Genomic DNA, 23,429 nt, shown 5'->3' on the forward strand with positions numbered 1-23,429 from the left:
AATCCCCAATCTAATGTGCTGCAGTATTAAGTATGACCCAACCAATATATCAAAATTTTCATAGATACAGATAAAAGCACCATTAGTGCCTATCTGCCTATCGTCACAGAGTGTCCTGAATTTTGTTGCTTAACGCGGCCAAGAACCGCCTACTTTGACAGGAAAGCTCACTTGACTGAGGTGCTAACCTACCTCAGACCACTGTAGTAGCATGATGTGTAGAGCCAGGCCTCCAGAAAACAAATGCGTCAGCAAACCTGCAAGGGTATCTCACTTAAAGGATACAAAATGCTTACAGAAAACTGATGTAATGCTGTGAACTTCACTGACTTTGTTTCAGGTCAGAAACTCTCTCGCTCCGGATAAGGCTCAGACAAGGTGCAAGGTTTCCCACTGGACTGATAAAACCTACTGTATACAGTACAATCCCGCACATACAGCTTTGCAGATAGCCAAAAGAAGACAACTGACAAATTTCTAATAGCCATGGAATAAATATCAGATTCTCTGTGTACGTGTGGATGGAGTATCTCAGGCTGTATGCGTACATGTGGGCGGAGCATCTTAAGTTGAGACTAAAGGCATCCAATCCTACGGTTAACATAAAACCTATGAAAAATTAGAGCTACTTAACAAAGCCCTAACAAGAAGTGCTAATTTACACAAACCTGGCACATTCTGGGAAGCTCCAGCTCTACATCACAATTTGAAAACACCAAGTTACCCTTTACATTGTATTAAAACTTCATGTACATTAACGCTCCAAAACACTGGGGAAAAATACAGTTTAACTAATTTCCAAGTGTTTTTGCACATCAGCCGATTAAATGGGTTGTGCATTTTTGCTCTGTCATTCACAGTCAGGTCTAACAACAGGCCTGTCAGTCACAGAGATTCCTGACTGGGGCTTTAGTGCTTCTTTCTGGACCCACAGCATTGACGCTCCACCAGTTTGTATCACTTCCTCCCAATCGCAGCCGGCTCATCTTTGGTGGCTGCTCCTCAAGTTACCACAAACGAAGCGTTCCTTTCATTGCTGCATGTCAATGCATCGAAAAGCGCTCCATCCTCCTCACACAGACGTAATTAGTTAAGGCACTCTCTTATCATATCAACTGGAGGGCAAGTGCATCTACAGACTGCAGTATAACTCAAGGTCCTGTTGAAAGCTTGTTCTATTGATTACTATCCTCCCTTCTCCCTTTACTAGACTAATGAGCCGCCGGATTTCCACTAGAAAGGTTAATACAATATTGAAATGTCAGGAGATTAATGATATTGTTTCTTTGCTGGGGCCCTCATTGAGGGAGGTGACAAATTCCTTGCCCTTTTCACTCTTGCAATGCACCATCACGGCCTACCCTGCTCCAGAGAGGGATCTGCCAAGCACACAAACGAAAGAGCACGTGAGGAAGAGAGGATGACACAAGTGAAGGGATGGCTAGACCTGTTCTTGTGCTGGTGTCAGGGAATAGATTGGATGAATCTATCTTCATTAGGATGATACAGGGAAGAGGGAGTCGATCGAGGCAGTGAAGAGCAGTTGTGTGCACACGTCTTTCGTTATGCCCTGTCTCATGATTTTTAAAGTTTTTAGGCTCTTACTATGTTCTATAATTCTTTGCTTGCCATAGGTAGACTCTAGATGCCACATGGAATGTGCACATGGTGTTTACTACAATATATTCTATAAAGCAATGCAGAAAAAAGCTCTGGACCTTAGAACAAGTTGACATGAACAATGTCGGGTTGTTTTTAGCTTTTTTTAATGTTTTTAATGTACTGCATGCGCTGAGTGCTTCAGACTGTTTGGAGTGTAAAAATCTATAAAAATTAATGTTAAGCTGTTACAAAATACATCCTCTGATCATTCTGTCTTGATATACTGGACAAACATCTATACAAGCATCTGACATGAATAATGTGAGGATGATGGGGGTTATATATCGCTGTTACTGGAAGAAAACCTCATCTCTATTTCTGATGTTTTTCAATTTTTGACATAATTTGAAAATGCTTGTTAACCTTTACTTTGTGTGTAAATTTCAGGATGAATGGACTTAGGGAAATGACTCAAAAATACTTGGAAAAAAAGTATGGTTCCATTGACTTACACTAAAAGTAAAGTAAGTTTTTTCCTTCTCTTGCAAAGTTACCTTTTTGGAGATATGAGGTTTTCTTCCGACACCAGCGATATATTAACTTCATTTGTGATCAACATTACATACCTCTAGAAAAGGTTGGTTACCAGCTCTTCAATGAATAAAGATATCTATCTACACTACTGTTGTAAGATTCCAGTTTGAATCTCACAAACAGTGTGTCACCAGACCTTTTTCCTGTGTTGTTTTTTTTAATTAGGGCTGCAGTGTGCAGACATGTAGCCGCTAATCTGCTCTTTCTGTTTGAGATGGGAACAAGCCGAGCGTGAAAGTAATTGGAGAGTGTAACACAAATTGGATCTTAGCAAGACGTGATTTCCAGTCCTCTGAGGCAGTATTTGCACAGCGATTAGAACAATGGCACTCTGCACATTTCCAAACGGTTTCATTACACAAACGGATATATGTTAACAGTCAAATGTTCAGCAGTCTTAGCAGGATAATTTAAAGTTAGGGGATGGGGAAATAATTGTGTGATTCCACTGAACACAAAGCAGGTTCCTGTCTGCTTTACACAGATGTAAAAAAAAATAATAATCTGCCAGGTCACTGGTTGTGAATTACACTGAGATTCAGAAATTCTTGGAGCTAAACGAGTAGGAAAGCATGAGTGCAAAGTCAAAGTGAAATGCTTTACAGTGCCACCACAGCACTTAAGGGGTGGCGAAATAATAATAATAATAATATTAATAATAATAATAATAATAATAGAATCCCCAATTAGTCCATCTATAGCTAAACAAACATCTCATGTGGAGTTTTTTTTCCCCCAACTTGTTTTTTTTATATGATTTTCCCTCTTCTCCATTCCATTCTCTATTTTAAAGAAATAGAGAACAAAAGATATAAAAGTCTGTTGAACTGGGCTTAAAGGATACAAGGGGCCTGTGTTTCCTCTAAATCCAGGTAGTTTTTATTTCAGAGGAATTATGGATTTTAATAATTAATAAGCTTTGTGTACAGAAAGCAAACAAAAACAATTTAACTTGGAACCATCGTCAAATTGCACTTAAGCTCAGGCTGTTCCATCTAAATCGACTAGTTAATTAATCATAGCATTTTAATCAACTAAAGCTATGCCAGTCTGGTGACTGTATGTATTCATTTCCTTGTTAAATTTTTCAAATCTGTAGACCTCTTTGTAAATGGAAGTTTGGACTACGTAGCTACTGGGTCTCCTCCTTAGTTTAATTTTTTTAAAAATCATTCCGTTTTACTGAGTATGTTGTTTACATGCATTAGTCATGCACTGGATACTGAAGAGCAATGTGAACAGGGACCCATGTGGGCACATTTCAACATTTGTAAAGATGATCTAAGAAGGTGGAACTCTACAAACATATAATGCAGGCATTACATGTTTGTGTGTAAGTGTAACTGTGGTGCCAAATTATAGCTAAATGATAAAATAAACCTTCGCAAAACATTGAAGAAAATGTTTTCAACAACATATAAAGCAAAACAAAAGCTTCTAGTTAAGTTGCAACTAGTTTTAAGTTCTACAGTTCAAATCTCATTTTGATAATTTGTCATTAAGTTATAAAACAGGCCAAAATCTCAACAAGTCCGTATCAACACTTTAATAACCACTCACACACACACACACACACACACACACACACACACACACACACTGTATGCTGTCTAGGATCATTCAACACATTTCAAAGGGAAGTCACTCTATATCAGAACAAGTGTTTCCCTTAAACTCCCCCAACAGTGGTCATAGTCAGAAACTGACAACAGATGAAGGGGTGGAGGACACCCAACACAAAATGAAAAGTGAAAAGAAAAAGATGACCACTTTTTACACCTACAAGGTGTACCGACAATATAGATGTTTACACCAGATGTAGAATAGACAGCTATGCTACTAATAGACCACTAATCAAATAATATCTGGACAACAGCGATCCTGTGGACAGAAACCGACCGATGATGAATGGGGTAGAGGGGGGCTGATAAATGTGCAGCAACAGGTAGACTACAGACTATAAGTGCACACTATTACGATGGACCTAGAGCTGGGCGATATGGCCAAAAATGTTATCACGATAAACAAAATTCATATTGTTCGATATCAATACATATCGTGATAAATGTCAAATCATTATTTCTTTCAAGTTTAAAGGCTGATCTTTGCTCCTGGGTGGTTAATTGCTGTTTTAAACTATGCCTTATGGTCGGAACACTACAAACACTCAAACAGTGGAACATTTCACAAATCTGTCATGGGAAAGTGGGAGAAAGTGTCTGGTGAACTGTTTTTACCAGCTGGAAAAGCATGGCTATTTTGTAATAGTCATAATTTATGAAAGAAAACAGATTATTTTTAGCTGGTGCCGAGGTGAACCTCAATATATCAACACCAGACAAAAAAAGGAGTCCTCTTTTTAGGTACGTTTAAACTGAAAGCGGTGCTTTTGTGTCGTGTTTGATCTACAGTATCATCAATTCTCCGTGTTTTGGAGTGACAGAGCGCTGCTTCAAGTTAGCCAGCTGCTAAAAACAGCTAGCCTGGAAAGATAGCGCTCTCCTGCTCTCCAATGCCTCACAGCTTCCTCGGTTTACTTTCGTTTAAATCAGGGCTGTAATTTACATGAACCCACTTCTTCTTTCACTTCACTCTTTCACTAGTGCTTGTGAACGCACTAATACTTAAATATGGCTGTCCGAGCGCTGTAACAGCGCTGTAGTTGTGAGGATTGTGATTTAACGTTGCTAAAGCTGGTTAGGATGTACAGAAAGAGGCAAGTTCGCTGTAGGACAGTATAGTTACACCACTGCCCTCGACACTCACACTCGGTCACAGGAGAGCAGATCACCGGTCGCTCCACTCAAACAGGGAATGTATAACTCCGCGTTTCAGCCGTTGCTAAAGACTCATCTTACTCATGACTCCCTCCCTCTCTAATCATGTAGAAAAACTCGGAAGTGCGCCCTCTCCTGGCGACAGCAGAGTAGTGTCGCTTTCCTTGCAGTAGAAAACGCCACCAAGGCTTTCACTGAACGTGGGAGTGTGAGAATAGTGTATTATATCAAACATTTATCGAACATGTCTTATCGCTCTATCGAGGAAAAGTTATATCGCGATACTTATCGTTATCGTTTTATCGCCCAGCCCTAGATGGACCTATAAGGTAAAATGGACAGTAAGTGCAGATACAAGGTAGGTGTATCTTCTGGTAATTCTGTATATACAATGGTGTGAAAAAGTGTTTGCCCTCTTCCTGATTTCTTATTCTTTTACATGTTTCTCACACTTAAATGTTCCAGATTACCAAACAAAGACAAAGATAACACAAGTAAACACAAAACGCAGTTTATAAATGAAGATCTTTATTATTAAGGGAAAAAGAAATCCAAACCTACAGGGCACTGTGTGAAAAAGTGATTGCCCCCTAAACCTAATAACTGGTTGGGCCACCCTTAGCAGCAACAACTGCAATCAAGCGTTTGCGATAACTGGCAATGAGACTTTTACAGCGCTGTGGAGGAATTTAGGCCCACTCAACTTTGCAGAATTGTTGTAATTCAGCCACATTGGAGGGTTTCCGAGGATGAACCGCCTTTTTAAGGTCATGCCACAGCATCTCAGTCGGATTCAGGTCAGGACTTTGACTAGGCCACTCCAAAGTCTTAATTTTGTTTTTCTTAAGCCATTCAGAGGTGGACTTGCTGGTGTGTTTTGGATCATTGTCCTGCTGCAGAACCCAAGTGCGCTTCAGCTTGAGGTCACGAACAGATGGCCGGACATTCTTCTTCAGGATTTTTTGGTAGACAGCAGAATTCATGGTTCCATTTACCACAGCAAGTCTTCCAGGTCCTGAAGCAGCAAAACAGACCCAGACCATCACACTACCACCACCATATTTTACTGTTGGTATGATGTTCCTTTTCTGAAATGTGGTGATACTTCTACGCCAGATGTAATGGGACATACACCTTCCAAAAAGTTAAACTTTTGTCTCGTCAGTCCACAGAGTATTCTCCCAATAGTCTTGGGGATCATCAAGATGTTTTCTGGCAAAACTGAGACGAGCCTTTATGTTCTTTTTGCTCAGCAGTGGTTTTGGTCTTGGAACTCTGCCATGCAGGCCATTTTTGCCCAGTCTCTTTCTTATAGTGGAGTCATGAACACTGACCTTAACCGTGGCAAGTGAGGCCTGCAGTTCTTTGGATGCTGTTGTGGCGTCTTTTGTGACCTCTTGGATGAGTCGTCGCTGCGCTCTTGGGGTAATTTTGGTCGGCCGGCCACTGCTAGGAAGGTTCACCACTGTTCCATGTTTTCGCCATTTGTCGATAATGGCTCTCACTGTGGTTCGCTGGAGTCCCAAAGCTTTAGAAATGGCTTTATAACCTTTTCCACACTGATAGATCTCAATTACTTTGTTTCTCATTTGTTCCTGAATTTCTTTGGATCTGAGCATGATGTTTTTGAGGATCTTTTGGTCTACTTCACTTTGTGGGGGGGGGTGTCACTTTTCATACAGGGCCCAGTAGGTTTGGAATTCTTTTTCCCTTAATAATAAAGATCTTCATTTATTAACTGCATTTTGTGTTTACTTGTGTTATCTTTGTCTAATATTTAAATTTGTTTGGTGATCTGAAACATTTAAGTGTGACAAACATGCAAAAGAATAAGAAATCAGGAAGAGGGCAAACACTTTTTCACACCACTGTAAGTGTTTAGAAACAAGCAAATGGGCTTCATGAGACACTAACTATCACACACCAATACATGTGTGGAGAACAGGGGGAGAGAGTGTATGTGTGCTTGTCAAAAAGAAAATAAAAGTAAAAAATTAAAGTAAAGTAAAAAAGTTCTGACTTGAATGTTTACCTTGAGGTGGGCGATTTGACAAAAACATAACAGACATACTTCAAGAAACTTGCACGACAGACAATATATCACTATATTTTTTTTCAGGCATCTGATCAGTTGAAACAGCATATTACATTGCACTAAATCCAGTTAAACAGGACTAAATTTGCTCTCTCTTTATAATGAAACAGGCAGTTGGTCCGTGCACTAGCAGGATGACGATATTCATGATATGTTCAGAAAAGCATACTGCACTATGACAATTCATCACAGTAACGATATATACTGTCACACTACCCAGCCCTATGTTTATCTATGGCTTGTGTGTGTGTGTGTTTGAAGGCAAGTATGAAGAAAAAACAAAGAAAAAGAATTTAAGGAAAAGATTCCATTGTTCTAATACAGAGTGGCTTCTATTTAAAATGTACTGAATAATCCTAGATAGCATATACTCTTTGTGGGACAGAGAGAGACAGAGAAAGAGGTGGTAAGTAAAATGTTTGCTGAGATATTTGCCCATTTTAAGCCCATTTAAGCAAATTTTTATTTTGTTTTCAGGCTTGTGCTGAGCATAGCTTTAAGAATTCACTGTAGTAGAGGAAATTTAAAAATTCTAGTATAGACATAAATGGGTTAAAAGTGCAAGTGAACTTGTAGGGTGCATGAGCAAAACAAAAAAGAAAAGAAAGTCTAATTTGTATGCTTAGATCAGATCTAACAGCCAAATTATAAAACATTCACACTGTTGATATGTAATAAATATGACTGAGGATGTGCAAAACAATTGAATTAAAAAAAAATAGAAACAGATGCAGAGCAAAGGTAGAAAATGGACTCTCAACAACTGGAAGAGCACAGAAAGGTGGGGCAGGGCTCTCAAGAGATGTGAATGGGAACAGATCCAAAGGTGTGTTTCCCATGTCCCTTTTCTATTTCTGAGCTGCCATCTCATGTTAATTTGCTGCTTCACTGACATGCATCATCTCAGGAGTTTCATCTAATAACCCCCACTGCCCTCATGCAAAAACACAGAGGTATCACTCAGATGACTAAGAACAGTGGTGGCAAACATCCATTCTTTAAGCGCAGGATTTACAAGACCTGAGAGACCAGATCATGTTCAGTAAATCAGACCCTGAGACTGATCTTCTCAGGTTGAACTACAGCAGGCTGTATCTTCTCTCCACAGCATCAGTCATGGCGGCCTATGCTACACGGGCCAAATTAAGCCCTCTATTCATTGTTTGTATGAGACAAGAGAAAACCAATTTTGAAAGAGTCAGAAGAATAACCATATAGCTCCATGCTAGAAGACTCAAAATGATGTGTTCTGTAGTCAAGCACATATCTGAGGCTTGGTGTCACCTGCGTTTCATTGACTAGTCTTCAACTGCAGTCTGCATGTACCTTTGCTCTTCACAAGTAAACATGCCGCATTTTATAGACGTGCAAAGAGGTCACAATTTTTGGGTAGGCCTGTGGAAAAGTGAATAGGCCAACTTGATAGATACAATTTCCAAACACAGTAATGTCCCGCTGTCATAATATCAGGCTATAGCCTATTGCTGAGAGCAGTGCAGTCAACACCATACCTATTCCAAAGCTTCTGCCCTAAGGTGACACAAAACAATAGCAATGAAACAATGCTGGATTCACATAAACACAGCCAACACAACCAGCAGCACCTTCACTATAAAGCACAAATTCAAACACTGGCAAGCACATAACAGCCTGAAGCAATGGTGGATAGCAACGGTTGCTAAGTAGTGACTGGAAGGCTGAGAAAATAAGGCTAAGCTTGGCGGAGAGTGCAATGATCGGATTGGCCGTTATACAGTGACAACACTCACAAAAAATAAATCAAGTTTCATTATCTCATTATTTCATTAAAAAAAAGTAGCTTAAAAAAATATTCTGTTCCCATTTGTTTTGGGTGGGCCTTTCGCTGTTTAGTTTAGCTGTTTAGCTTTTTGTTGTATTTTGGAGAAATAAGATCTGATCCATGTTTACACAGCTTACCAAAATAATCCCCTGTGACAATCTTGCCAGAGTACTAAATATATATTTAGAGACAGACTGAAGAACAGTGTTTTAGGGTGTCAACTAATATTTTGATGAAAACTACAGGACTGATCTTGTATCTGTCTACTGTGAATGAGTCTCAATGAATGAGTCTGTACCTAGGTACACTTGATTACGCATGTATCTGCAGATCTTGTGGGAAGTGGTAAAGATTTATGAACTGGTGGTCGAATTAAATGTATGTAATTTGTATGAAGATGCCGATCAACATTTTCAGGGGGTGCTACCGGGGGAGCTGAAAGATTTTCAGGGGGTTCTTGAGCACTCTCTAGCACTGGTGCTGCTCTTGGGTAACAGGGTTAAGTGAATGTTAAGGGACATAATGCATGACTCATGAAACATATAAACCTTCAAGCATATGTTGAATCGATTCACACAGTTGTACAAAAAGGACTTATGTATTCTAATGATTATATTTCAAGGTAAATAGTAGTTATAGCAGCCGGGGACAAGTAAAACGCAGTTTTTAAGTGCTGTAAATAGGAATACCTGCTGAAAAAAAAGACCATTAGAATCATTAGGATTAAAATTTGATGGTTACCACTGGAGACCACTAGTTTCCTGTAGAACATATTTAGATCCCATTAGGAAACCATCAGATACAACTGCAGTCAGTTCCAGGACGCCTGTTAAACCATTAGAATACTTTATACTGTAATATCAACCCATCAGGAAAACACTGAACACCATAAGTGACTACTGAATACCACGAACCACAGTGAGACACAAATGGGTCGCCCCATACTTAGCTACTGTTGGGCCATGGTACTTTCAGTTTCCAACCATCTGGGAAACAATTATTTTGCTTTCGGGCTGGGCCATCGTTTGTTTGTGTTTTGAGTGTTTTGTGGGACGTTCTTTAATCAGTTTCTGGCAAGGGACAGTTATTTTGATTCCTGTTCTTTGGCTGGAAGGCGTTTTAGCACTAGTTAACTAGGTTAACCTATCTAGGTTAGCTAGCTGCTCTCGTCTTTATGAATTCGGAAAAAGCTGTTAGCTAGCAAACACGTTTACCTCTGAAAACACCACCCTACTCCAGTAGAAAAGAGCAGGAAAAACATGGAACTGACTATAAACAACTGTCTTACCTTTCTAAGACTTTACTGCTCATCTGTGACAGCGCTGGTCATGTGAAAACGCCAGATTTACCAGAAACATGAGAGCTTTTTGATGACGACGTCGCTCTGTTAGCTTCTCTAGTTAGCTTCTCTAGCCTAACTGTTGGCTGTGGCATCGGCGGATTCATTTGGGAGAATCACCTGCCGGCCCTACCCGTACAGAAATCTGATATATGGCCATATACGCACCTTTATCATAAAGGCTGAGGCATATGTTTCAAAATATATGCTCATATATTTATATTTATGTACATATGTGTATCAAATATTGGATCTATATGTAGAAAAAATGGATCATACATCTATGTCTACTAGGTGGGTCAATATACCGTATGTCCCATATATGTCTGATACAAACACAAAGATTTATAAAAGCAAAAAAATCAAAATAAAATTCAGAAAAACAAAAACAACATGAAGCTAGCATATATAAGTGATATATGCTATCTCTATATGAATAATGTTTTCTGTTACACATGAGAGTTTGTATAAATTGATGTATGGCTGTAATATATGCCCCACATTTGAAAATGGCCAATTTCAAATAAGTTGGCACATACGTCACATATACACCCATATATGACAAAATCTGACTTGGATATAAGGGAAGCTCATATATGCTAATATATGTCACATATTTGAAATCCATATATTGCTATATATCAGATTTCCATATGGGTAGCACAGGAAGATGGGCACTGCTACCAAATCCAGCACTAGCAGCAGCAATGTACTTTGCAAATACGTTGTAAAATGCATTGACTATTTATTTAATTAATACCCATAACGTAGTAATTAATATGTATGTGGTTTCACGCCATCAACAATAAGTGTCCATGTAAAGGATATAACGTGTGTAAAATGACAATTATTCACATCAAACACCCCTCCACACCAAAACATGGCTTTCATCAAATAAGCCGTACACTCCTGCAGTGCCCCCTGTCATCTGAGCACTATTGTTTTCGCCTCATTGCTACTTTTTAATTAATGAATGAATTAATGAATCAATGAGTTGTGGTTTTGGGCGGCATCGCCTACTGTGTCTGAGCACACATCGTTAATCAGGGCCATTCCCATTACCCAGGTCACTAGCGATCATGCTCCAACAATTAGAGCTTGATTAAGAGATGCTCATTAGACAGTCCTTCCTGAAGCCTGTAAGGCACACAACCGGTACTGTATCTGTTGGTCCAGGCCAAAACCTCTCAAGGCCCTCTCCAATCCTCTGATGCAACACCAGGGGACTGCTGTAACTGTGGCCTGACACACTTAATTCATTGTAATTTTCTTCGTACAGTGCTGTTTACAACAAACAAGCAATCTGAGGATGACCACGGCAGGAGGAACCTAGACTCAAAAGGGGAACCCAGTTCACTGAGCTGCACTGGCTAGTGCAGTCATGATACAAGTGGTAAACAGTTTAATGGGAGGTTTTATAGAGACATTCGAATCCAACTGAGAAAAGATCTGGAAGAAGTAATGTTAAAAGTTGGTTAAAGTCAACATGAAATAAATTTTTTACATACTCTTAGTTCATGTACCAGGGCATATTAAGCACAGTTCATCATATCACATCATTTAAAAGAAAAAAATGCTTTTCTGCAAACTTTCATGAAAATGTAATGACTTTTGCCCACTTCTAAATTACCTTCTGAGCTTTAATTACATCATCATGCACCAGCGGATGGGGAAAATAATCCCACAATCCCCATCTACTATAGAGTGAAATGCTTTGCTAGTTCAGAGACCCTCTATTTCACTTAGAAATATGTCATGTAACAACCAAAAAAGCATTGTGAGTTCCAATTTAAGTTGACTTTAAGGTTTGACAGACTACTGATTATGTGAGACTCACATTGAGTTGTTAGTTTATTATGTATGTGCCTTGTATCTCCATTCTTTGGCCATTTTATCATAAACACCTACAGTATAGGGGCATTTTGAAGGTTTACTTTTGCTGCACAGTTAATCAGCTCTCTCTACCTAGTTCATCAATGGCCAAAGTACCTCTACTGACCAGATATCATCTGGGCCAAGGACCACTGTCAGTGCAAACAGGAAGATAAGAGGACATTGTAGGTATGAAGTTTTATATAACACTCACATTTCTCCTCTATTATTCTTCTTATATTCTTGTTCAGCCTTGTTTCCAAAGATTCATATTCTGCCTGCAGTGGACGTCTGAATGTCAGCCCACCTTTTTCATAGAGCTTTAAAAATTTGCTCTCATTTGAGACTGTAAGGGCGATGAAAGACTGCTTCTGAAAAAGGAAATCCAACTACGGCAGAGCAAAAGTGGAAACCAGCAGAGCTCAATGGCTCGGTTAATCCATCAAGGCTCTATCAAAGGTGGACAGAATGAAGCAGTGAAATTAGAAATTGAATGAAAATTCAGCAAAAGAAAGAAACTATGCAGAAGGTTAGCAAACATTAGAGAAACACTGTACTTTTCCATCGTCTGGTTAAAAAGAGTCTGAAATATGAACTCGATAATATTTATGAGCAAATCCTAACATCAGAAATGAATGATGTTCCTTAATTATGTTTTCTAATCAAAATAAGCAAAACTACTACTTCATTAAAATTAAGAGACGTTTGATATAAAGCTGAGAGATGATTATCATGCCAGGAAATTAGTTTTCTGTCTAAAAGATAAGGGACAATCTAATAGAATCATTAAAGCTAAAGGAGAGAGAGAGAGAGAGAGAGAGAGAGAGAGACAGAAAGAGAGAGACAGAGAGAGAGACAGAATTCTAAAGCTTGTCTGTGGGAACTAGCTGGGTTTGGATGACATATATGATGAATGGTGTTGCATTGGTACTGCTGCCCTCTCTCGCTCCACTCGCTGTTACCAATCCAGAGAGAGAGTGAGAGAGAGAGAGAGAGAGAGAGAGAGAGAGAGAGAGAGAGTGAGAGTGAGAGAGAGAGAGAGAGAGAGAGAGAGAGAAGATGAGAAGGAGGATGAAAAAACAGCAACAGCAGTGAGGGATGCTTCCTTTAATTAATCCACATACCAGCACAACCCCAGCACTGTGCAATGACAACACACTCACACACTCACACATACACACATGGCAAAGACACACATATATTTAAGTCAGAATCCATCCTTTATTTCTTTATTTTCTGTCCATCCTTCCACTGTGAGAAGACAACTCAGCGCTAAGAGTCTGAAAGGATGTGTAGCTGTAAAGAATCTGTTACTGAGAAAAGAAAATAGAGGAAAAAAAACAATAATCAAACAAAGAAGCTCCTGGTGTTCTCAGAACAATGAACTGACCACCCCAGAGTCCAGACCTCAACATCACTGAATGTGTTTCAGTCAAGCAGAAAATGTAACCAACATCTAAGAATGAACTTTGGAGGTGTGGAAAAATATCCCTGCAAATTTCTTTTAAAAACTGAAAGCAAGTCTCCTGAAAAAATGGAAGCCGCAATGATGGCAAAGAATGGACACATCAAATACTGAAAAAATCAAATTATATTTAGTTGTTGGGGTTTCTGTGTAATTGTCTGTTGAATGTATGTTTTCTTGCTGTGTAGCTGAAAAATGTATAATTTGTACTTTTTCGCTTTTTGACTGGAAATTAAATAAGATAGATAGATAGATAGATAGATAGATAGATAGATAGATAGATAGATAGATAGTATGCAGAACAAAGAGTTATTATTTTTCATATGTCTGCATATACACACATACACTATCACAATGAGTAGTCATGCATGACGTGATATTTTCACTGCAATATCTTTACAGTCTGTGTAAACATCATCAAAATTCACACCAGCACATTTAGCATGACTGCTTTAGAGGGCAAGAAATGCATAGAGGAGAAAAAAGCACATTTAGGGAAGTGGGTGAAAAATGAGAGGGAAAAGGCATGAAATTGAGAACGAGAAAACTTGCTTTGCTGGCGGAAAAAGGGGCTGGTCATTATTTCTCCAGCCTTGCAGGCATTGTTGAGGAGGCAGTGGTGGTGGCGGCAGCAGCAGCAGCAGCAGCAGCGTGTGAGCATGAGTATGTAGCACTCGCTCTGCTTTAAAGAGCCACTGTAAATAAAAAGCACAAGCATAAGCTTCTCAATAAATATGAATTCTCCATGAAAACTAGAGCATGGTGCATTTAGAGCAGTCCTCTGGCTCTTTCTGTTTAGTTCCATTTCTCTCTGTGCAAAATGCAACATAAACACTTCCACTGGGTGTGACTGTGACCGGATCCAGGATGAAATTTACACTACGGATAGGGTGATGTGAAAACTTTAAGCATTATTGCTTTGAGAATGTTGAAAAGCACTAATTTATTAGTGCAACGCTGTTCTCCCGCAGCAGCAGCATCAGAGATGATACAGCTTAAAAATAAATACATAAATAAATGCTGTTGAATTTCGATCATTAGTATCTAAAGTGCTCAAGCTTTAAAGTTCACTGTACAGTTATGTTATGAATTCATGCAGGGCAAGTTCACAGTTCATCAAGGGGGTCTAATGTTAAACGAGTGAAAAGTATTCATTTTGTCAGAAATTTCAAATTCAAGAAAATGAAATGGGACACTTGAATCACCTCAGAGATTCAAGACTTGATTCTGACTCGCACCACAGTGACTCAAGACTCAACTCTGATTCACACCCCAGACACTCAATACTAGACTCTGACTTGCACCGGAGAGTCTCAAGACTCGACTCTGACTCACACTCTAGACACTTAATACTCGACTCTGATTCGCAGCCGAGACAATCAAGACTCAACCTCAGAGACTCAAGACTGAACTCTGACTCGCACCCCAGAGACTCAAGACTTGACCCTGACTCACACCTCGGAGACTAAAGAATCGACTCTGACTTGCACCCCAGAGACTCAAGATTTCACATTCCAGAGTCTCAAGACTCAACTCTGGCTTGCATCCCAAAGACTTAAAACTCAACACTGACTTGCTTGAAGCGACTTTTGAATGACTCTGATACACAGTCATAGTAACATTCACGCATTTGGCAGAGCATCCATCCAGAGCAACTTACTATTTAAGCATTTTAAAGAGGTAGGTGTAGCATTAGGACTCTTGCCAAAGGAGTCTTACTGCTATAGTGTTTTCTTGTCCGGGTAGGCAATAAAACCCCAGTCTGCAACATGGAGGGCAGTGATGTTACCCACCACGCTATAGAAACTGCACATGGTTTAAAGTTGAAAAGGTATGAATACTATTACGTTTTATACTGCAGATTATCATTAAAACCCATAATCATTCCATCTCTACTCTGCAATGAAATGTAAAACCACCTTGTCACTCATAGTGAGAATCATTTATGAATATGGCTGCACGCTTTCTGGTCTCTCATTGCACAGACACTGCCAATTACCTTATTCAACTTTTAAAGTCTGAGGCAACTTTGCTTTACATCTATCTTCCTGCCTTTATGAATGATCAGAGATTATTGCCTTTATTTCAGTAACTGTCAGCGGATTTAGTCGCCTAAATGATAAGATAGCAAAAGCATATGATGATGAAGGGCAGATAATCCAACACAAAGCAGGATGAAAGAAGGGGTCAAATTGAGAATCTGAGGCACGTCTTGTTCAGAGCTTCTCCTGCGACTTCTTCAAAGACGCTGGGCTCCGTGTGAATTATTCCAGGCATTTAGCTTTCTGTTTGATGTTAGCCTGCAGAGTGGAGCGGAATATGGATTAGCCGTGGAAGAGCTATATGACCGAAATACACACACACACCATACAGAGAGCATACTTTTATGTATTCAAATGTGCATTTGTCTGAGTCGCATTTTTTTAGAAAGGCTTCAAACGTCCACATTCACATTCCAAGGCATGTTCCATTTTTCAAAAATATTTTATTTGTGATCCAGGTACAAGGAAAGAAAAGAAACTCAGGATTTGTTTATTTTTTGTATTTTTTGTATTTTTTTTTTTTTACAGGACATGGAAATGAGAATAGGAAAAGTTTGTTCTCTCTCCATTTTTTTATCCCTTTGTTCTTGGACAAGGACATGCAAGTGAATAGAGACGTTTTGCTTACAGGAAGAAAACGGGATGTAAAAAGGGTGGGGCTTCTGTACAGAGAGACTTCACCCAACATCTTTCACTGTTTCTTTTTTTTAATCTTTGTTTTGTTTTGTTTTTTTAACAAAAAAAGGCAACACACATAGAAGCTACAAAGATCTGTCAATATCGAGACGGGAAAGAGAGAGAGAAAGCATGGCTGATTCTTCCAAAATTAAAGCAACAAACAAAAATAAAAAGCTTGTTTTTGTAAACGGTAGCATTTCCATCAAGTTCATGTTTTCAGATGTAGTTTTCTTGGTATCGTTGAGGAAGCAGCATGGTGCACATACAAGTCACAAAAAAAATGATCTGAGCATTTCAGGTTTTGCTGAATCATCCAGTCTGAGTGTGAGCTTCGGAACAAAGTGTCTCGCATAGCTTTCCATGGCTGACAATGTAGGGATACAGCAGTTGGGTGGGGGAGGCTGAAGGAGAAACATTTCATATTCCACAAATTTTTATGCATTTTTCACAATATACCTTTATTATCTTAATAAATACAAAAAACAACAACACTGTGATTTTCAAAGAAAAACCATTAGCATTAAAAAAGACACTAAATGCATTAGACGTTAGAAATATCAATATTAATTTTGGTATGTTCTGTAACTGACATCTTTGTCTTATGAACATATGGACATAAAGTGTACCGGCACGTCTTCTGATGAGTTACAAGGCATGGGACTTCACCGTCAACAGGGGCAAAAAAAGAATTGAGACCCATCGGACACATGGGGGGGGGAGTTTCATTAGCCGACTTGGAATGAACTCTTTGTGTGAGGATACATATGAATATATACACATATATACACACACACTCACATGACACCACCAAAATATATGTAAAATAACCTGAGATACTCTCCGCACCTCATTTTCCGAACAACTGGACACTAGAACTGAAAGAGATGGGGGTTTATGAGAGTCTGGGAGAAACATGGACACGAGTGGACAACAGTCAGTCTCAGAAAGCCTTTAGCTCCGAGCATTCTTCAGCAACATCATTCATACGTAAAAATAAAAGGAGGAAAACTAAAAATAAAAAAAGGAAAGCAAAAACAGTCATTGTACCAGATTACTCTCCTGAAGGCTCAACAGTAAAAAATATCCTTTTTGAGCAACATTTTGTACAGTTTTATATAAAATAACCCCAAGAAAGACAAAAGAATATGAACATCAAATGAACTAAAAGGACCCGTGGCCAGTAAACTGTAGAATGTATCTGGTAGATAGTGGTCTGCCCTGTGTGGAGAGATAGGCAGTGAGAACCGGCTACTGCAGATATGCTCCTTCACTCCTTCAGTGAGTTCACCCACTACAACTTTGATCCGTGTCTGACACCTGCTAATACTTATCGCTAAGGAAACTCTGAAACATCACAGTTAGTTAGATACTGTTATGCAAATAGTGCATTGTGATGTCATAATGCCATAATTGTTAGCATATGCCAAATATGGTAATCTGTCACAGGTTGAGGGCTATGCCACAAATCCGTACTACGAGTGAATCAGTTCTCTGCATAGATAAAGATGTATCTGGAAACGGTAAAACCTGTGATGTGGCCTTGTGTCAAGTAAACCAAAGGAATTAAGTGCTTTGAAAATAAAACTTAAGGAATAAATATTTGAGATGATTCATAACGCCCCTCCCCGGAGGCTAAAATATTAGTGTTAGTGTTAGAAATGAAGAGTTGGACTTGCAGCCTCAGTCTAACTCATTTGCAGCCACAAGCTGACACACCTTCAGCATCACTGCAGGTGATATTATGGTTGATAAATGGATCAATAATCCAATTTAGGTTTCAGAACTAAGTTTACCAAACTTGAAACAACTATGGGTCTTGCAAAAGCACCAAAACACAAGACTTGTCTTCATGTATGAATTCTCAGTGTTTATAAGACCAATAGATTCACTGAACGGAAAACCATACAGGAAGACTAAATGTATTCTTGTTCATATGGCTTATAAATTGCTTGCGTTTTAAGTGCTTTAAGATCCATCTTTCAGTGGAGAAACTGAAAACAGAAAAAAAGAAACCATAACGAACATAAAGAGATCATAAATACAAAACTGATGAGGCTACAACCAGAGAGAAACCTTATTCACAAAGCTGATGAGATAATCGCCCGACAGCATCACTCACATTGTCCGTCTGACACCTGCTTGCTCTCTGATGGACAGAGAATTGGTGAGATATCGACTGATGTTCACAGAGGAGCAAGGCTGACATACACAAACAAGTAAACAACAAAGAACAGCGGCAGGCCAAGTATAATGGCACTAAATGAAGTTCAGTCTGGTGGCCCGCATTCGAATGGGCTAAATAAGACAAGGTGTTTGAATAGGACTCAGGGGTGAATAAGAACAGTTGGGTGTTTTGAAAACATGACCACTTTTGGGTTGACGTTGACGTTGCATGGGGTCTGACACCACTGCACTTGTCCAGCAATTGTCTGGCCAAGCGTCAGCATCTCTCTCTCTTTAGCATATTTCCAACATCGAGAGGGTGCCACCCTCTGTCATAGCCTCAGGAGAACCCCACCGCTGCCAACAACTTACGTGCAATTTTGCCTTTCAGCATCACAAATCCTAACACCCGCGCCGACGCAGGCGTATTTTAATATATCTCTGTACATGGCTATATATTTTCTTTTCTCTAGTTACAGTACAGCAACTCCTTTTCACATCTCCTCTCCCCCGGTGCTTCATGTCAGCGGGAGCTATGGTTTTTTTGTGCTTTTCACCAAAATTGCAGTGCAAAAAAAAACAGTTAATTATAATAATCATAATAATAATAATAACAGCAATTAAACCCATGAGAAGTATTAACAAATGATAAATGATAACAAAAATCATTTGTATGGCACCACAGCCTATCAATTCACATATAATACAAATGACCAATAGCGCATGAAGGGGGCGTGGAGCGTACAGAACCGGTTTGCATAGCAATGCAATAACAATTTCAAATGTTGAGAATATATTTACAGGAAATATGATGCCCCTTTCCAGTTCACAAACGTTGGGTGACTCGGATGATTCTTCCGATTTTCTTTTTTTTTTTTTTTCAATTTTTTTCTCTGGATGAATGGTTTGGTTTTGAAAGAGGAAGGTGTTTTGTTTGTTCTCGAAAGGACAGAAAACATCAAATCAACACTGTGGGTCGCATGTCCGTCTTTACATCACATTTACAGTTCGCCGTTTTCGTCTTCACCTTCATCCGATCTGTTCTTCCTTCTGACACTAGTTACGAGTCCATTGCACAGAGCAGGCGAGGCATCTCCAGGGCAGGTAAAGGCATTCTCCAGCTCACACACAGGGCTGCTCACTCTGCAGAAAACACACATACACATCCCTGAATCAAAAAACAGCAACTGACTAAAAACATGAAATATGAATGCAGGAGCGTCACATGCTGGAGCGCAATGACTGAGAAACATGAAGAAATACACTGAAATCTCGCCTTCCTTGCAAATTTTCCAAGCAATATTTGATTTTCACTGTTACTTCTCAACTAAGTAAAATACATAATTCAAGCACCACATATACAGAACATTGGAGGTGAACTTAAATAATGAATATGAGCTGTATGTTAATGTGAACTCTGGTGAATGGTGTAGAAATTACATCCATGTTATACATTTTTGGGGCTCAATTTTAATTTCTGTGGTAGAAAATGACAAAAAAAGCTAAAATGACAAATTTGTCAGTGTCCAAATATTTATATTTGATATTTTCTTTTATAAACTCAAACATGGTTTAAATACCTGTTTTCTTTTGAGTTGTCAAAAATATTCACTCTTGTCTAATTACTTTCCTCTTAGGAGATCTGCTTAGTATTTAAAGGGCCTATATCATGGAGAAGTTTTTTTTTTTTTTAAAAAAAAGAGTTTGATGTAGTACATAAATGCTACTGAGGTTTCAAAACATCCCATTTACCCCCAAAGCCCATACAGCTCATATATGAAAACTAAGCCCATTTTGAATTAATTCTTTTTGTGATGTGACAAAACCCAAATTTGGGTTTTGCACTCACGCTGTAAGTGGAGCTGTAGGACAGGCTCACTTGTATTAAACACAAACAAACAAAAAAAAAAACAACTAAACCTGGTTTTCCCCAGTCTTTAGACCAGCAGTGCACATTGTGGTTAGAAGTTGATGAATTGCTTTATTCCATCACATGGATTTTTACACTGATCAGGTCAATATATGATTAAAATACAGATTCCACCTAATTGGGTTTCTGATTATGGTGGAACATTATTGACGGGATTCTAGTCTTCTGACTAATTTGAAAAGAATGCACCTGAACTGAAGTGCATGTATAGAGTGAAGCCGAGTACAGACGTACATAACTCTCCCGAGTACTGTCCCTGGCCGTTGGTCCCCAGGTAGCTGGAGTCATGCTCAGTGTTGGCGCGCTGGTGCTGACCTCGTGAGCCCTCTCCTTTCCGAGGACCCGTCGAGCCTTTGGAGGACGCAGTCCCAGATGAACTGTGGCCCCCAGGGGATGGAAAAGATGGTTTGCTATAGGGAAGCATGGCCTCTTCTATAAAGAGAAATAAACACAAGCGCTCTATTAAATTATGTTATATTACAGCAAAATTCCTCCTAATTATAACTTCTAGCAGACGCTGGTTGTTAGGACCACCAAGCTTATTAGCAACACCAGTTTAGGCCTCATCAGACTTGTTATAAGAAGTCTAAAAAGCTATTGAGGTCCATATTAAAGGACAGCCAGGAAATACACTCTCTGACCTCTAAGCTCTTGCTTGTATGCTAGATCTTAATGATCTCACAGGCAGATGTACTGAGACACTCCGTGTGTGTGTGTGTGTGTGTGTGTTAGTGAAATAAAAACCAGGGTGATTACAGCACATCTGTGCTTCTAGCTTTGCCTCCAGTATGCCTGCGGCTGAAGAAGGCCAGTGCCGGCCATCTCAGTATTTACGAAGAGACAGTGGTTGCAGGCCAATCTGTTCACTGCATGAAGCCTAATTGAACACCAGGGTTTACATCTGCAGCTGCCAGTCTCCTAGTGACCAGACTGAGGCTGTAAGCTCACTTTCCCACGTCCAAGCTTGACTTACACAAGACCATACTGAATAATTAGGGTCTTAACCCAGAGCCTTTGCTACCCATAAAGTGCACAAAATATATTTCTCATAGAAAACTGATGAATTTTTATCACTATTAAGTCATGTTTTATCAATATTACTGAATGAATTAGGTGTAAACATCATTTAACGGAACATTTTAGCCTAATGCCTAATTCACCCAAAATGTAGTCAATCTGCCTAGATATTTTTGGTGTCTGATGTTTGCTTTTCCAGTGATGAAAGCTTATACTACACTCATCAGAACTGTGCAAATCACATGCCTAAATCATAATAATTACCTCAAATTGTGTTGAGGCGTTAAAAAAAACTTAGATATATATCTAAACATAACATATATACATACATACATACATACATACATACATATACTCTCTCTCTCTCTAAATATATATATATATATATATATATATATACACACACACAACAATGTTATCTAAAAAAATGGACAAAAGTACAGACAAAATTCAAGCTTGAAGATGGTTGCTATTACTCTTTTAGCTATGACACAACATGTCACATGTGACTTGACATGCAGCTGTCTATAATAAGAAAGTATCTTTTGACTGGCATTCAGTGAGTACTGAGGCCTTATATAAATACTTAATACACACATCTAGTTCATTTAAAACACCTAGAACAACAATGCCGTTCTGCAAAGTTACCATGCTGCTAGTACTGTTTTTTAGCTATCCAACATACTTTTGTTAATTTTTATAGCCACGTATGTCATACAGAGTCAGAAACCAAATTTTCCATTGACCAGAAACCATTACTTGTTAGCTACATTAACCTCCCAGCTTTATTGCAAAACTGAAGACGCAAACTCTGAACATCTTGAAATCTGTATTTTGTATGTTCCGTAGTTAGTTTTATAGATGACAGTGAGTAATTCAGCATCTATAAGACTGTACCTGAGGTTGGGCCGTTCTTCTGCGCTCTCCTAGCCTCCTCTGCTCTCTCCATGGAGCCCAGTCTCTCCTGGGCCTGCCGGTGGCGCTCCAGAGAGGTGCGGGCCTGCCTGTCCAGAGAGCTCTTCACCTCCTCCAGGCCGGCCATGGGCTGCCTCTCCAAAGACGAGGCCTTACGATCAACAGGGTCGCCTACATTTCCCACGCTCCTCGGCCCCTGAACACGTGGGCCCTGACAGGGTGGGGGTTCTGGCGGTGGAGGTAGGTCTGACACACACAGCAGAATATCAGCAGGGTCACATTTTTTACACAGCATAACAGAGAAGAATGATTTCTGCAGGTGTGGTGCCTTGTCACTCCATTTGAATGAAACACCTGCCAGTAGACTCTAACTGTGTCAAGCTTTTTATAATAGTAATATGGTAACAGTACTGTGACTCATTATGGCAAACCACTTTTTTTGAAGAAAAATGAGCACAAATGCATTTTGACAGTTAAAAGACACAGTGCCCTTGGCATCAATATGAATACAAGAGCCGCTGTAACCTTGGTTTCCACTTCAGCCTCATATTCGTTTTATGGTGCTGCAGCACTAATGCTAATTGCATAAATCAAATTTAAATGTATACATTTAAAAAGATGATTCTTCAGGGGTTCCTTAGTAAAGGCAATGAATCTATTTTGAATCATGGGTTCTATATAGAACCATTTGCATGCTGGTGGAGATGGAGAATGTGTTGTCTATTTTTGATTATGTAATGATTATGTCAGGTTACTTGTACTAAAGCTTTCTTGAAGATGGATTCTTTTACTAGAGGTGGATCTGTAATGTAATTTGTAAGAGATTTGACTCTTCAATTCATATGGGATAAAATTATCTATGCAATTTCCCCAAATTATCACATAATACCCAGATTAAAATGTCATATCCTGGATGTATACGTCAGTGTTATGCCACAGGTGCCACGCTCAATTCCAATAACAACATTGCGCATAGTTATGACTATTAGCATAATAGTTACCACAAGGCTGATTTGAACAAGATTGCTATTACTGTGGAAGCTGTGGGTTCAGCCAATGATTGGCTGTTCACTCTGCAATTATTACAGTTAGACTTACAAAACATTAGAGATTTATAAACTACAAACATTAGAGAGTCA

At 39.2% G+C, this 23,429-nt stretch overlaps 1 protein-coding gene across 4 annotated transcripts in view; it reads right to left on the bottom strand.

The window, feature by feature from the left end:
* Positions 1-17,439: 17,439 nt before the first annotated feature.
* robo2 (roundabout, axon guidance receptor, homolog 2 (Drosophila)) overlaps positions 17,440-23,429 on the bottom strand; it is a 265,654-nt gene continuing 259,664 nt past the window's right edge. For all 4 annotated transcript variants that reach the window (XM_036564474.1, XM_036564456.1, XM_036564466.1 and 1 more), the window contains 3 exons: positions 22,273-22,536; positions 20,593-20,790; positions 17,440-19,571 (listed from right to left, as the gene is read on the bottom strand). In XM_036564474.1, the coding sequence (XP_036420367.1) occupies positions 19,570-19,571; positions 20,593-20,790; positions 22,273-22,536 (464 nt within the window). In that variant the 3' untranslated portion in view covers positions 17,440-19,569. The remainder of the gene's footprint in view (positions 19,572-20,592; positions 20,791-22,272; positions 22,537-23,429) is intronic.

This window comes from Colossoma macropomum, unplaced genomic scaffold, assembly GCF_904425465.1.
Source record: "Colossoma macropomum unplaced genomic scaffold, Colossoma_macropomum, whole genome shotgun sequence".
NCBI classification, from domain to species: Eukaryota; Metazoa; Chordata; class Actinopteri; order Characiformes; family Serrasalmidae; genus Colossoma; species Colossoma macropomum.